Here is a 16015-nt window from a genome sequence, read left to right as displayed (position 1 = left end):
GCCTGGTCCTTCACTGTTTCCAGGGTGGGCCAGATCTAAGCACTCCCGGGCCTTGAGTTTGACACCCCTGTCCTGGAGTCTTGGAGTCTGAAATGACAGTCAAATATTTCATAATCTCTTCTGAATGGCTTTTGAAAAAGGAGTGATCTACAGCAAAGATCTACAGAGTGGAGGATCCCAGGTTGGATTTAAAGCTATTGAAGAACATGTAAATTAAGAAGTTAGATACACAAATCTTTCTTCATGCTTTTGAATGGAACAAAAGTGTTTCTATCATAAAATTTATTTATTTACTTTTTTTAAAAAAAAATCTAAGTTGAAAACAAATGAAAATTGACAGGCACCAATAAAAATGCGGACAATATCTGTTTAAAAGCATTAATATATCAGAAAGGTATTTCCCTTTAAAAGGTCAGTCTAATCAGTCTTCGTTGTGGCTGCTGCCTTCCTACGCTATGCACCACTTGACATGTATGATATCTGAGTCATAACCTGTGGCACTGAGATATGTTTCAGATTCTCTTTTGCCAGAGACAAAGGCCTTTTTCAGACTTCACTCTTCTTCTTCATCTCCATACGGTAAATGATCTGATAGCCATCATCCCAAGCATAGATCTGCCTCTCTTTGGGGTTGTACTTCATACTGGAGTGAGAACCATATCGCTTGGGAAATAGAGTTGGGCAGCATCTTCAGACGTCATTGAGCCACTGACATCAAAGGTGCATTGAATACGGGATCTGCTGGGCAACCGGGTATTGTATACTACATAGAGAGCTCCACAGATAACAAAAGCGCTCTCTGCATTCTCCCGCGGACATGGTGTGTCCCACATTTGCTCAATGTCTAGAGATGTAGGATCTAGTTTGGCCAATGCTATATTTCTTTCATTTTCTTGGGTGGCATAAATAGCCCAGATGCCTTCCTCATCGGCCCCCAAATCAATGTAGTTGTAGGATGTGAGACCAAAGACGGGGATCTGTTCCTCAGCTGGGAAGACAGAACTATCAACAATTGTTTTGTTGGTCAAGCTAAACTGATGACCTGAAATGTGCCATGCCGCCGAATATAATAAAGATATCCTCCATATACCAAATGTCCTGTGCCAACCCATGGGTAGGGCAACTTGATGCGTGCAGCCTTTCGGGTAGCAGAAAAGAGGGTGAATTCTCTCATCCTTGGAAAAACATAGACAGTGTCATTGCTGGTGCCATCAAACACATAGATCTTCTCTGAATTACTGAGGGGGTCTTTGGTCCAGAGTCCAGCAGTGCTGCCAAACCTCTTTAATATCTTCATGGCTTTGACTTGGGATATGGTGTCACTGCAATCTATAAAGAATAGTTATAGCATGCTTAATATATACTATCTCATATCCATAATGAAGCATAATATTAACAAATGTAAGCACATAAAATGTTCCATGTCATCTTCAAAAACATCTTCAAAAACAGGTGGCTTAAATTTTACAGATATCTGAGATTATTTATATTTAAAAACAATTATTTATACCACTTCTTTATTGATAATTAAACTATTGATGGCCTTCCATTATATATACTGATGCTGTGGGAAAAAAACCAGTATCTTATATTCATTTATTTTGTATGTTAAAAGTATGCCTTCATGCAAATACTTTGCCCATTTCTAATCCCAAAGCATGTACCTTCTAACTGATGAGATACAGCAAACAACTAAGTTAACTTAAAAGTACACCATATAAATACTATACCATATGAAATTCTAACTTACACAGATTACCTGAGTATACTTAGGGCAAACTGGGCTTCTGGACAATGTGTCTAGATAGGCAAGGAAGGTTAGGATCCACAGGTACTTCATTGTTGGATGTTTTCATGCAACTGCACAACATTTGTCTAGAATGGTATACGACTCTGCCTTGGGCAAGGTTTTGATTAGAAGACCTCCAAGGTCCCTTACAGCCCTATGATTCTATGCTTCTATGCTATTGAGGAATATTTGAGGATCTTTGGAGTACTAGTGGATTTTTTGAGTTGGGTAAATTAAAGTCTTCAAGAGATTTTGCTATGCTGTTGTCATGCAGGAAAAGAAATTTGAAGCTGCCACAACATAATTACAGTGGGAACATAGAACATAAGAAATATGAACAAGGGAAATCTCAGCACAATGAAAGATGATATGAAAAGGAAATGACTACAGATTGACCATTTAGACATCAATAAATTGAAGAATATACATAAGCACACATAAGAAATGGTGTTAGTTTCATAATTATGAAGAATGCCACCAAGATAATTCTTGGGTACAATGCAATCAATGACTGAATATTGTCAATTAGACATTTCAGACAATACTTCATATGATGATTCAAATTTATGCTCCAACTTCAGAAAAGAGGTTTAACCAGTTTTATTATCAAGTTCAATCTGAAATCAAAGGAACATGACAGCAAGAGAGGCTGCTTGTTGTTGGAGACAATTTAGAGGATATTCCTATTCACAAGAACCTCTAGTACAAGAAGATGAAGGATCAGTAATCCTAATCATTACAAGTCAGAAAGTTAAAATAATTCATGGAATGTCTATGAAAATATGGCAAACATTAGAAGCAGAATAATATAGCTCTAACTAAACTATGCCATTCAGTCTGGAGAATGAATAATGGCAAACAAATTGGAAGTGATCATTCCACATATCAATACTAAATACAGGAAATTCAAGGGTGTTCAAATTATTGTGCAATGTCCTTAATTTCACATGGTAGCAAAATAATGTTTAGGATTATCCAACACAGATTAAAGCCCTACATGGAAAAGGAGATTGGAGATGTTCAAACTGGCTTTAGAAACGACCAAGAAACAAGATATAATATTGCTGATGGACACTGATAATTGTGAAGCTAAAGCACATAGAAATTGTGCTTCTTATGTGATAGAAAATAGATAGAAATGTGATTGTGGTGAGAATATGCTTAGGAAAATAGGAATCCCAGAATACTTCATTGTTCTTATATAGCATATATAGGTAATATTTGACATATGACCATTATTCAGCAACACTTTGAACTTATGACAAAGCTGAACCAATGGAGGTTAAAACCAGTTCTTGGAGTCCAGCAATTCCAGAATCATTGCAGTCGTGTGATTGCAGCCTGGGTGCTTGGCAACCCATTTGTATTTATAATCAGTTGCCAACTCTCCCATGATCACATGTTCACCATTTGCAACTTTCCCTGCCAAATTCTCCAGAAAGTCAATGGGAAAACCAGCTGGGAATGTCGCACATCTCTGGGATAAATCTCACCTACCTGATGACCCACCTCCAGTCCCTCTGCACTTATATTATGACCACTTAGACACTCTTACTCGACCTTCCCTGACTTGCATCACACCTCCAGGAACACACACCACCTTCTGTGCATGTGCAGTGCTTGCACATTATGTTGGGGCAAATAGATTTTAGATTTTTAGATTTTAGATTTTATTAACATTTGTAGGCCGCCCTTTTCCCTGAGGGGACTCAGGGCGGCTCACATAAAATCAGGGAGGGGAAGTACAAACAGTAACATAGACACATATAATAAAAGTAATAAGCAACATACATTCATCATTCGGGAGGGGCAGCTATCCTTGTCCCCAGGCCTGACGGGCTAGCCAGTTCTTGAGGGCTGTGCGGAAGGCCTGGACGGTGGTGAGGGTACGAATCTCCACGCGGAGTTCGTTCCAAAGGGTCGGGGCAACTACTGAGAAGGCCCTCCTCCTTGTAGTTGCCAGCCGGCACTGGCTGGCTGATGGAATACGGAGGAGGCCCAATCTGTGTGATCTAATTGGTCGCAGGGAGGTGATTGGCAGGAGGCGGTCTCTCAAGTATCCAGATCCACTACCATGCAGGGCTTTATGAGTGACTAATAGCACCTTGAAGCGCATCCGGAGATCGACAGGTAGCCAGCGCAGCTCGCGGAGGATAGGTGTTATGTGGGTGAACCGCGGTGCACCCACAATCACTCGCGCGGGCCGCGTTCTGTACCAACTGAAGTCGCCGGATGCTCTTCAAGGGCAGCCCCATGTAGAGCACATTGCAGTATTCCAGCCTAGAGGTCACAAGGGCCCGAGTGACTGTTGTGAGTGCCTCCCGATTCAGGTAGGGTCGCAACTGGCGCACCAGGCGAACCTGGGCAAATGCCCCCTAGTCACAGCCGTCAGGTGGTGGTCAAACGATAGCTGTGGATCTAGGAGGACTCCCAAGTTGCGAACCCTCTCTGAGGGGTATAAAATTTGACCCCCCAGCCTGAGTGATGGAATATTGGTCGAATCTTTGGGAGGGAAACACAACAGCCACTCGGTCTTTTCTGGGTTGAGCACAAGCTTGTTAACCCTCATCCAGTCCCTAACGGCCTCAAGGCCTCGGTTCATCACGTCTGCCGCTTCATTGAGTTGGCACGGGGCGGACAGATACAACTGGGTATCGTCCGCATATTGATGGTATCTGATCCCGTGCCTGCGGATGATCTCTCCCAGCGGTTTCATGTAGATGTTGAATAGTAGGGGGGATAAGACCGAGCCCTGAGGCACCCCATATGTTAGGGGCCTAGGGGACGATCTCTGCCCCCCCACTAACACCGACTGCGACCTGTCCGAGAGGTAGGAAGAGAACCACCGCAACACGGTGCCTCCCACTCCCACCTCCCGCAGTCGTCGCAGAAGGATACCATGGTCGATGGTATCGAAAGCCGCTGAGAGGTCAAGGAGGACCAGGATGGAGGAATGTCCTCCATCTCTGGCTCTCCAGAGATCATCGGTCAATGCGACCAAAGTGGTTTCTGTGCTGTAACCGGGTCTGAAGCCTGACTGGAAGGGGTCGAGATAGGGGGAACCTCCTGCAGCTGCCGCTACTGGTTTGTCCAAACTGGAGAGATATGACTGAATACCACCTTTGCTCCATTTGCTGTGCCTCACTTCTCATGGACTGTCTCCAAGCACACCCTTGCTTTCTCCTCCACCTAGCAGCAGACACTTAGTTACCTGAAGGCCCGGGACTTGGAACTTCCAGCCAGACTTCCTATAATTTTAGTTACGAGAAGCTGACAGAAAATTGTCTTATGTAATGATCAGAGGTGGGTTGCTGCTGGTTCGGCCCAGTTCGGCGGAACCAGTAGTGGCGGTGGCGGGAGGCTCCACCCATGCATCCAGAAGCTTTTGTGCAAGTGCGCAAGCATGCACACGAGCGCGAGCAAACCTGTAGTTAACCAGTTAGCAACCCACCACCACTGGTAATGATCATAGAATTCAGTTAACCAGGATAGTAGTGATTGCCATTACAAATCAATGCAATTGTGCTTTATGACTCCCTCATGCAGCAACACAAATTCTGGTCCCAATTGCTGTTGTAAGTTGAGGACTATCTGTCATAGTCTGGATGGATCATGGTGAAACAGACTAACTCAAGGCTGGCAGAATGAGACAAGCCTGAATACTTTGTCCTTATTTATTCAACCTACATACTGTGTGTGTGTGTGTATGTGTGGAGAGAGAGAGAGAGAGAGAGACAGAGTGAGGGCTTTACTGAAAGAAGATGAGCATGAGGGAGGGAAATTGGAAGGAAAAAATAAATAACCTTGCTATGCTGATGACATTGCTTTGATAACTGAAAATACAAATAATCTGGAAACTTTAGTGATAAAAAGTAGGGAGTACAGGGAGAAAAGGAAGCTAAGATTAAATACAAAAAAAAAAGCAAAGCCAATGACAAGAGGTACAGCAACAGCCTTATAATTGAAAATTGGCCCAGGATAATTGAAGCGCCTATCTGAAGACTGCAATAAATTTGATTACTTGATTATCAATTAATTGTTTATATTTGTTATAAATAAATAAATATTGAAGTGATGGGTTGTCTCTGTCTTTTAGGATCAATCAACAACAAAGGATCAAACAGTCAAAAATACATCTCAGAACAGCACTTGGTAGGATAGCAATGAAGGTTGTGGAAAATATATTCAAATATTGTATTGTATCTATAACCACAAAGGTCAGAATTGTGTAGACAATAGTTTTCATTGTGATACTCTGTGGAAGCAAAAGTTAGCAAGATAGGAGAATATTCATGCTTTTGAATTTTAGTGTTCACAATGTTGTGAATAGCCAAGAAAACAAACAAATGAATCACAGAACAAATTAATCCAAAATTCTCTCTCTTGAGGCACAAATGACCAGGCACAAATTATTGTATTTTGGACAAAGTTCTATTTTCTTAAATCCATAATTTAGGGAATGATGGAGGGGGGTGGAGAGGATAGCCAGCAGCAAACTAGATGGACCTTATTCCAGTGGTAATAGTTGCACCACTGGAAGATGAGACTGGAGAAAATCTATGTTGACCAAAATGCTAGGAAGAAAACAAAATCATTTCATATAAAATGTAAATGTTATTTCTGTTGTAGGGAATAAAATATGACACCCCCCTCCCTTCCAAAACTGTCCAGCCACTTAGGCTGCTGTGCTAAGTGAAGGAGAAATGCAACAATTCCCATTGGCGAGGACATAATAAATTATAGTTTTTGCTGAATACCAGCTACATCATTTTGTGAGCTTTGCATCTTGATCGTTAAAATAATTTAAAGTTATGCTTTTTTTCCCCACTGTATTTATTATTATTTAACACTAGGCTGCTGTCTTTATTTCTTTAACAATGACCAATATAGAGCTGCCAGCTCTCCACTGTAACAAAATCTCTCTTTTTTTAAAAAAAAAAACAGCATTTGTTATATTCTGGTAGGAGAATTGTTTTCGGAATACTGAAGACCGTCTTTCCTCTGGCAGAGTTTTGAATTATAAGATATGAAATAGAGTTCAACTGTATACCTAATCCCCACATGATGGTAAACATTTACAAATGCCTATTTTAATATTCCTTATTTAGTGGGGTTAGGCTGACATTTATAACACTAAGCTGAAGCTTTCTGAGCTATAGTTTCATGAATAATTGGCTCAATTTACACATTACATTAATCCACAAACCATAGTTTACACACCAAAATGGCTGGATTAATGCAGCATGCTAATCCAAACCAAACATTACAGCTTTAGCCAACATGTGAACCCTGCCAAATATATCTTAACAGCTGATGGTAACATTTAGGAACCATATAACAAGACATGTGGGAGGATTGTTAGCACTGACTTCTAGTGCAGGCACATGACCTGGGGGAACTGTTTCTCAAAAATGTATTTATGTTGATGAGATCTAGCTCACAGCCCAAAAAACCAACATGAGTGATGTAGAAATTATCCTTTCTCAATATCTTCAGAAGCTGGATAACTATTTCAAATCTGACAGTGAGAACAATCAACCAATTGAACAGTTGTGGGAGCTTCCTCATGTGAGACTTTCAAGAAGAGATTGGACTGCCATTTGTCAGAAATGGTGTAGGGTCTTCTACTTGAGTGGGGGGTTGGACTAGATGACCTATAAAGTCCCTTCCAACTCTGTTAATCTGTTAATCTGAATTCTGCTTACCTGTCAGTTTGTCATATTTCTCATTCTTGCGCTTCTTGCCAGGAGAAGCCTGATTCTCCATTAGCTTATCATCTATTTCCACACAGGGTGGAGCAGGATTTTGGGTCTCAAGATAGTCCACCTCTCTCTCCAGTCGGTCCACCCGTATTGCAGTATTTTCCACCTCTGCACGGAGTATTTCCTTATCTTTTTCCACTGTCTCCAACATGGACACCACCTTATTCTTGAAATCTCTCAGTTCAGTGGAATAACGGCTGCTCTGATCATGCCACTGGGAAATGCGTTCCTGATGGTAGAGGGAATTAGAAGCTTTAAGGGGAATGTAGAGGAAACTCTTTAGCAAGCATGTTACATCCAGATAATTGCAGGAAAAAACAAAAAAGCTCATAACTGGATAAAAAATGAACTCAAACTCAAACCGAGACAGCGTTCACTCTGTAAAAATCAGCTTATATTTGATCTGACATATTACAGAGCCTTTGTTATGATAGATTAAATACTGAAAGTCTTGATTTTAAAAGCCTGTCATGTTAAAATATCAGCTAATTCTGAGATATTTTCATTTACCTACTGGATTATCAGGCATCCTGCATACTTGTATTTTCATTGTTAAGATGATCTGCAATTTAGTTTTACGTTTAAAAGTACCAAGTTTCAAACTAGTTTTTAGAATTCTTATTTTATAGTTCTGTCTCCCAGTCAATAGCATGCATCCAGCTACTAATCCTCAGAATAGCTGGGTAGAGCATTCATGAATTGGTGGTTGAAGTGCTGTCAAATTTATTATGTTTCAACAGGATGCTCCTTTCAAATAACTGTAGCATTTTAAATTATGGAACAAGACTTTATAATCTGGAAAAAAACCTTTTTATTTTCAGAATATGTTGCATAACTCTCATTACAAATATAAACTAAGCAGCCTGAAATTGTTACATGCATTCAAACGTCCATACCATTATCTACAATCATGAACAACACTCTTATCTTCCTTCAAATTAAGCCTATAGTGAGTTCCTGCTTGAAAGAGGATTTTTTTCTACTATTCGAACTTTCAATAAGAAATCTATACAACTGCAGTCCTAATGCCGTGTGCCTATAAAGCTCAAAGATGAATGTGTCTGTTGCCATCTCTTGTGCTCACCTCTAAACCAGCCAGCCTTCTCTCCATGTATTCCATTAACTGCTGTTGCCCATCGACAGCGCTGACCAGGATAACCAACAGAAGCAAGATATGTTGAGGAGCCATAGTTGTGCTAGTTGTCTTGTGCTTTGCCAGCCAGAAACTTCTGTACCAGATTTTACCTCACACCATTGGAATGTTTTGACAGTTTCTCTCTAAAAGAAGGGAGAGAGAGCACACTCTCATTTGCTAGATTTTATTAAATCCAGATGTCTAGTTGTAGAGAAGAGGCTGGCCCGTTCCAAAAGGAGCCAGCATTGAGTCTTAACTCCTTTATTACCAGAATCCTACAACTACCGGAATTCAGAAGTGAGTAGATGAAACAATACTGAACTTATATACTGTTAGTTTGTGATCACATTCTCAACAAATTTACAAGTATAAAAATAATGCAGAAAGCCTTCTTCAGACCAGTATCTTTGTCCTGGGAGATGGATGGGAATAACTTTCTAATGACATTTAGACAAAGAATATTTCAAATGTCTTTGTGTTACAAATTTGTATATGGCAGATGTATATCATCTACTTTTTATTTTGTGTTTATATTCATATTTCATTTACAAATATGATTGTGCGCACATTGTATGAACCATTTCTTGCTTAACTATCATTTATCAGACAAATTATAACTGACTAGACTTGCACATTTCATTAAACAACAACTTATTACAGGGGTTGAATTTGTATGAGATGACATCTCATGGGTGGAGCACATGGGTGAGGTCAAACACACCATCGGTTTTGAGTCATTACATTCCCACAAAAAACTAAGTCCAGCCCCCTTGAATTCAGTTAATTCTTATCTGGGGTTAATTTGGCTTGACCATTATTAGAACAGATTCTTATGTATAAGTAGCATGAAATGAACTTTTGGTGCTTTGAACTCTATTCCTGTTCCTGATTACTTGTGCCTTATAGAATTCATGCATTCCAAGCTTCAACCACACTGTCACTTGACTTAAGTATGTCAACAAGCTTCATATTGGCTTGATTTATAACTCATTCAATTTCTTTCTCTTTTTCCTTGATTATAGTTTTACTTCAAAATTTAGTAATTCAGAGTAGTTTCAAAATGATCTTAATAAATGAACTGTTGTTCTAGAATAGCCTTCTTCAACAAGGGCCATTGCAGCTCTATTTGCAGTATGATCCCTGAATTTCATTCATCTACGGTTTTTTTAGATGAAAGCATCCCATCATAGACCTCTCATCACTGCAATACTGCTCTTACGTTTGCACTTAGGTACCCTGCTTCCCCCAAAATAAGACGTCCCCAGATAATAAGCCCAATCAGGCTTTTGAGCGCATGCGCGAAAATAAGTCCTCCCTTGAAAATAAGCCCTCCACAAAAATATTGCAATACAGCAGCATCCATGAGGTGATCACATTCACTGCCTCCTGCACCTCAAAAATAATAAGACCTCCCAGATAATAAGGCCAAGTGCTTATTTTGGAGGTCAAAAGAAAGTAAGACCCTGTCTTATTTTTGGGAAAACATGGTAAGGGCAAGGAGTGCCAAGATAGGAGGTGGCAGAGGTTTTCAGTAGCAATATCAGTCCTGTGGAATAACTACTCAAAAGTCAATATTCCTAATTTAAAAAAGAGAGACAAAATGAAACACTTAGCTATCAGGCAATCCTATGTTCTTTCTGGCAGTCATTTTGTATGCATTTTGTTAGGGTACTTTATCTGCAACTCAGCATCCTATGTCATTAAAGGAATGCTACGTTGAGCTGGAAAATTTGCTTGCAGTCCAATTCCCAAGTAAAAATAATGTATGTAGCATAATTTTAGAAGGATGTGTGTGTGAATATAGACCTTGGCATTTGCATACAAAATACATCTATTTAGCAAGTGCAACGACTTGAACTCTAATATTATTTGGAAGCAAACAAACCACAATGTATATATGAGTACCCACTTCATAAATCACATATACATATGTATTTTATTATACAAGGGAATCAGATACTAAGTATTGCATCAAACAGTGAATGCTAGTGAGTTGAGTTTCTTTACGAATCTGAAAGTATGATGGCATTTGTTTATTTTTCATAAAATTAAAATTTGTTTACATTAAATACTGTGAAAATTAAAGTACAGCTGAACATAATCAAGTAGTTTATTTGTACTTTGGCACAGGTGTTCCACTCAAAATCCTGAGGAATAGAACTGCAGACTAGTTCTAGAGCCGAGGTGGCGGAGTGGTTAGGGTGCAGTACAGTGACGTGCGGTGAGGTTTATACCTGGTGAGGCTCAGCTGGGCATCCTTTTGCGAAGCAGCGAAGCAGCGAAGCAGGGCAGCAGTCGGCCTCGGCGGGGGGGAAGCAGCCGCTGCCGCTGCCGCCACCACCACCCCACCTGGTGAAGGAGGGGTGGTGGCGGCGGCAGCAGCTGCTTTAAGCACTCCCTTGTCTCGCAGCCGGGGCCGCTCCAGGCCGCCGGCCGCTGACACGCGCTCCTGCGAGAGCCTGTGCGCAGCGCCGGGAGGCCGCAGAGAACCTTCGCTCCGCTTCTCACTCAACCTTCCCCCAGAGGCGATCCGGGACTTCCAGTGGCGGAGCCTGGAGAAGCAGGCCGGGGCAACGGGTGGGCAGCAGCATCGGGGACGGTGGGGCACTTTGCATCGCGGGAGCCGCCAAGCGCCCAGGTCTGCAGCAAAGAGCCAGTCTCTTCCTTCTCTCCCACTCCTCTCTCCTCTGAAGCACGCCCCGCCCAACGTAAGTGTGCTCAAGAAGACATGATTCGCTGCTTCCAGATCAGGAGGCGGAAGAATTAGTGCCTCTTTTGCATCTGAACTTTTTTGCCTTTTAACTATTTCTTAACTTTTAGAAGGTGAAAAATTCCTTATGGAAAGGAGGCCCCGAGTTCTCTCGCCTCCTGCTTTGGTTAACACTAAACAGACACCAAGCCACTGTGACCTGGAATCTGGTAGCAACTATCTTGGCTTTAATTATTTTTTAAAAAATATTTAAATTTCTTTCTTTTTCCTGAGGAGACTGGTGAGGCTCCGCCTCCCTTGCCTCTAGTGACTGCACGTCCCTGGTGCAGTACTGCAGACCACTTTAGCTGACTGTGATCTGCAGGTCAGCGGTTCAAATCTCACTGGCTCAAGGTCGACTCAACCTTCCATCCTTCCGAGGTGGGTGAAATGAGGACCCGGACTGTGGGGGCAAGTTGCTGACTCAATTTGCTAAAAAAAAATTGTAAACCGCTTAGAGAGGGCTGAAAGCCCTATGAAGCGGTTTATAAGTCTAATAAATAAATAAATAAATAAATCAAGTATGGATTTTACTTAATAAAAGAAATAATGGAGAATGAGATGTTGAAATAATTAGCTGAAAAGCAAAGGCTAGATTTTATTATGGAAGCTAAGGCTTCCTCAAAAACTAAGCAAATAACTACTTCTAAAAATTCACAGTCCAAAACATAGTGACAGCTTTTATTCTGTAATAAGTACTGATTGCTTAGATACTGTCTGGGTTTTATGACAATACTGAATAGGAATTGAATCCATAGAAATACTACATATATATATGTGGTGTCTTAACACGGGTGTTAAGATACAGCCTGTTGTACCTTAAAATGGCTAGATGGGCTAGTAATCTATCTCAACATAGGGCAGTTTCCAATTAAGTGTCATTTCAAACATAACTCTGTTCAAATAAATTAGCAATAGCAATAGCAGTTAGACTTATATACCGCTTCATAGGGCTTTCAGCCCTCTCTAAGCGGTTTACAGAGTCAGCATATCACCCCCACAGTCTGGGTCCTCATTTCACCCACCTCGGAAGGATGGAAGGCTGAGTCAACCTTGAGCCGGTGAGATTAGAACCGCTGAACTGCAGATAACAGTCAGCTGAAGTGACCTGCAGTACTGCACCCTAACCACTGTGCCACCTCTTTTAGGGGAAAGAGATCACTTTCATCTGTTTGTATATGAAATAGGATTATGGTATACTTCTGAAGGACAGGGAACATCAGTTGTTGTTTTTTTAAAGACACGAATCAGTATGCAAAGTCTCTCAAGATGCAGTTACATTTATAATACAATTTTGTAGAAACTTCATGACCGTTTTCTTGATAGTTTATTAGGTTCAATAACAGATTTAAAAACCCCACCACTGCCAGCGCTAATGCTCTCTTTTGCAAGAAATGTGGGGAAATAATGACTGTACACTTGCACAAAGTGAAGTGCAGATTATCCTTAAATGTATTTTTGGAGGGAGAAAAGAGGGGAAAGGGGCTTCTGCTCTAAGAAAAGCCATTACTGAATTTTCTTTTTGTACAATTTTGAAACAAATGGGTGGATTCCTCATGAGAAATGCAGCTGACATGTTGATTAATAAGATTAACTGACTCCAAAGAGTAACAAATAAAAAGAGTTCTCAGTTGCTCAGAAGTTTCACTATGTTACCCTTTATAATTGACTTAAGGAGAGCAGGAAAAATCCTTCATTGTCAAAGTCAGTTAAAAATGAACTACTGTTCATCTGAATTAGCAAAGCGATCAGGTTTTCAGCAAATAACTAGATCAATATCTATGTGACAGGCTACAGTACTGAAGAATGCCAATAGTTTGGAATTAATTACAAGTTTCTTTTTCTGATGCTTCAAGATCACATTTATTGCCACTGGCAGAACAGAATAGGTCCATTGTGTTATTTGGAACCATTGATTTGCCTTTCCATTATAAACCAAGGCATCGCCTTGCATTTAAGATATTTCCAGCTGGGTTATTTCCAGTGCTACCAGGTGATACACATTATGCAATTAACATGTCCTTTTTGCTCTTAACAAATGGGTAGCTGGAGGTTCATTGTCCTCTTTTGTTCTCTTTATTTCTAGTGCTTGTTGGTGAAAGTTGGAAGAATGAGTAGGAAAACATGGGCGAACTACAAGTGGAACATCATCAGGACTGCCAAGAAAATTCCATGACACAGAACAGTTGCATAACTTTCATTGTGCAATGGTCTGTACCATGGATTTTTATTTATTTCATTAGATTTATTTTACATATCAGCATTTTGGCTGGGGAATTCTAGAAGTTGAAGTCCAGAGATCTTAAAGTTGTGATCCATATTGACAATAGGTGGACCTTTAATAAAGAGAATTCTAATGAGAAATGATAGTTACTTAGGTTGAGATGGGCAGTATAGAAATATGATAAATAAACAAAACTATTCCTAAAATTATGCAGAGATAATAATGGGAACCAATATACCGGTTGCTCTATCAATGAGCAACTATTCTTGACTGAAAGAGAAATGAAAGATTGAAAAAAAAGACTAATTATACAACCTATTTCCCACACAATTACCCTTCCATGAACAAGACATGTATCATTGTTGTTTCCAGATAATGATATTAAGTTGTGCCACAAAAAGAAAGTACAATAATTCATATATTGAAATTCAAGATATGCATTACAAATATTTTTCTCCACCATAAATACAACAAGCTGATACTTTTGGGAAAATTTAACCCAATATTTCTTCATAGATCATAATTTACCAGCCTTTAAAGCAGTATAAGAATTGAATTTAAGACTGATTTGAGAAAACAAAGAATCTGGGTTTGTTTTCTCCCGTTTCTTCAACTCAAAGCCATATGCTGCCATCTAGAGGCTCTGCTTACAATCATGGCAATATGATTATAATTACAGACTTCAATAGAGATTTAAAAACATGCCTTTTCAAGGAAACTTTAAATTTCAGTAATATTACTTTACTCATAAAGTACAACTACCGTAAGTCCTAATTACTGTGGTTGATAGAAGTTGCAATCCAAAATTTATTGAGGACGTCAAATTATCTATCTTTTGAAAGTAAAAGAATACTGTGCAAATAATTCCTTGGAGAAAGTGCAGGAAGCAGCTGCAATGACAAACCTTGAGGTAGTAATAGTTGTTTCATTACTCCAAAGAATAGAGCCAATGAGCTCTTCATTCAAGAATCTTATGGGATCATTAGCAAAATTATCTCTAGTGCTGCTGAAATATCAGCAGGTTGCCTTGTGGCAGAAGACATAAAATAGACAGTGTAGAATTTGAGTCACAAATCAGACATAAATATAAGCATCCTTTCTGGGAAAATAAAAAAGTATAGGATAGGAAACTCAGTAGGTGCCAAAATGATCCTAGGTACCATATTGCCTTTTCCTGCTTTATTCCAGCTTAATTATCAACACTATGTATCCATAGTGTATATCCACATATATATTTCATTTCATTTCCTTTATTTGTATGCCGCCCTTTTCCCTGGGGGGACTCAGGGCGGCTCACAATTCAAAAAGGGAGGGGGGGAAAGACAAACAGTATTCCAATATGGAAACAATACAACATATTAAAAGAGAGCACAACAGTCACACAATTCGGGTGGGGTTGAAATCTTAACCCCAGGCCAGCCGGGACAGCCAGATCTTCAAAGCGGCGCGGAAGGATTGGAGGGTGGTGAGGGTCCGAATCTCCACGGGGAGTTCGTTCCAGAGGGTCGGAGCAGCCACCGAGAAGGCTCTCCTCCGGGTAGTTGCCAGTTTGCACTGGCTAGTAGATGGAATTCGGAGGAGGCCTAATCGATGCGATCGTATCGGTCTAGTGGAGGTAATTGGCAGTAGGCGGTCTCTCAAATACCCAGGCCCACTACCATGAAGGGCTTTATACATCCAAGGGTTCTCCAAAATGGTCAAAATTGAACTTTAAAGGGGCTGTCTCAGAAGCAATCCACCAAATCAAACATTGGGTCAAGACTTCAACACTGATCAGTCAACCTGGGTGGAGATGTAAAATTCTATCATCAAAAGATTAATGTAGCTGACCTCAAACAATAGATGCCCTCATCCCATGGTTTCCTGTAGGTGTTAAACAAAAGAGGAGTGATAATTTGTGTCCTAAATGTCAGCAAATTAGGAGTCACAGGCAGGCTTCTCACCTGGTCAACAACAATTGGAACCATCATAGATAAGTGTGGTTTATACATTGATATTATCATCATAGTGAATCATGGCCTGAACCCTGACTGAAACAAGTCTAGATAATCTACTTTTTCCATGATTTCTAGAGCTTAAGCCCAATCAACATCTCCAACACCTTCCCCAGAGTGGAGAGATTCGAGATTGACAAAATTTATCACTATGGTTGGATTCAGCAATAGCCTCTTAAAGGGGTGCTATACCACAGCTTTCTTCAAGGCTGAAGGACAATCCCTTTCCACAGAGAAGTAGCGGCACTACATGGATCACTTTCTAGGCAGCCTTAACCATCTAGGAGGCATCTGATTCTAATAAACCACTGGGCGGCTGGTTTGGTAGAGGAATCGCCAATGGTCAGGCCACAAGAGTATTC

General features: G+C 40.3%; 1 protein-coding gene across 1 annotated transcript; it reads right to left on the bottom strand.

Annotated features, from left to right (window-relative positions):
* Positions 1-364: 364 nt before the first annotated feature.
* OLFML3 (olfactomedin like 3) lies at positions 365-9653 on the bottom strand. The gene is given in 5 exon segments (XM_032217317.1): positions 365-665; positions 668-1036; positions 1039-1329; positions 7495-7780; positions 8636-9653. Coding segments are annotated over 5 exon segments (1170 nt in total). The 5' UTR covers positions 8741-9653; the 3' UTR covers positions 365-546.
* Between the last annotated feature and the right edge of the window lie 6362 nt (positions 9654-16015).

The sequence above is a fragment of the Thamnophis elegans genome, chromosome 5, assembly GCF_009769535.1.
Source record: "Thamnophis elegans isolate rThaEle1 chromosome 5, rThaEle1.pri, whole genome shotgun sequence".
Classification (NCBI taxonomy): Eukaryota; Metazoa; Chordata; class Lepidosauria; order Squamata; family Colubridae; genus Thamnophis; species Thamnophis elegans.
The sequence above is the reverse complement of the archived record's forward strand: the minus strand, read 5'-3'. Positions and strand labels throughout refer to the sequence as shown.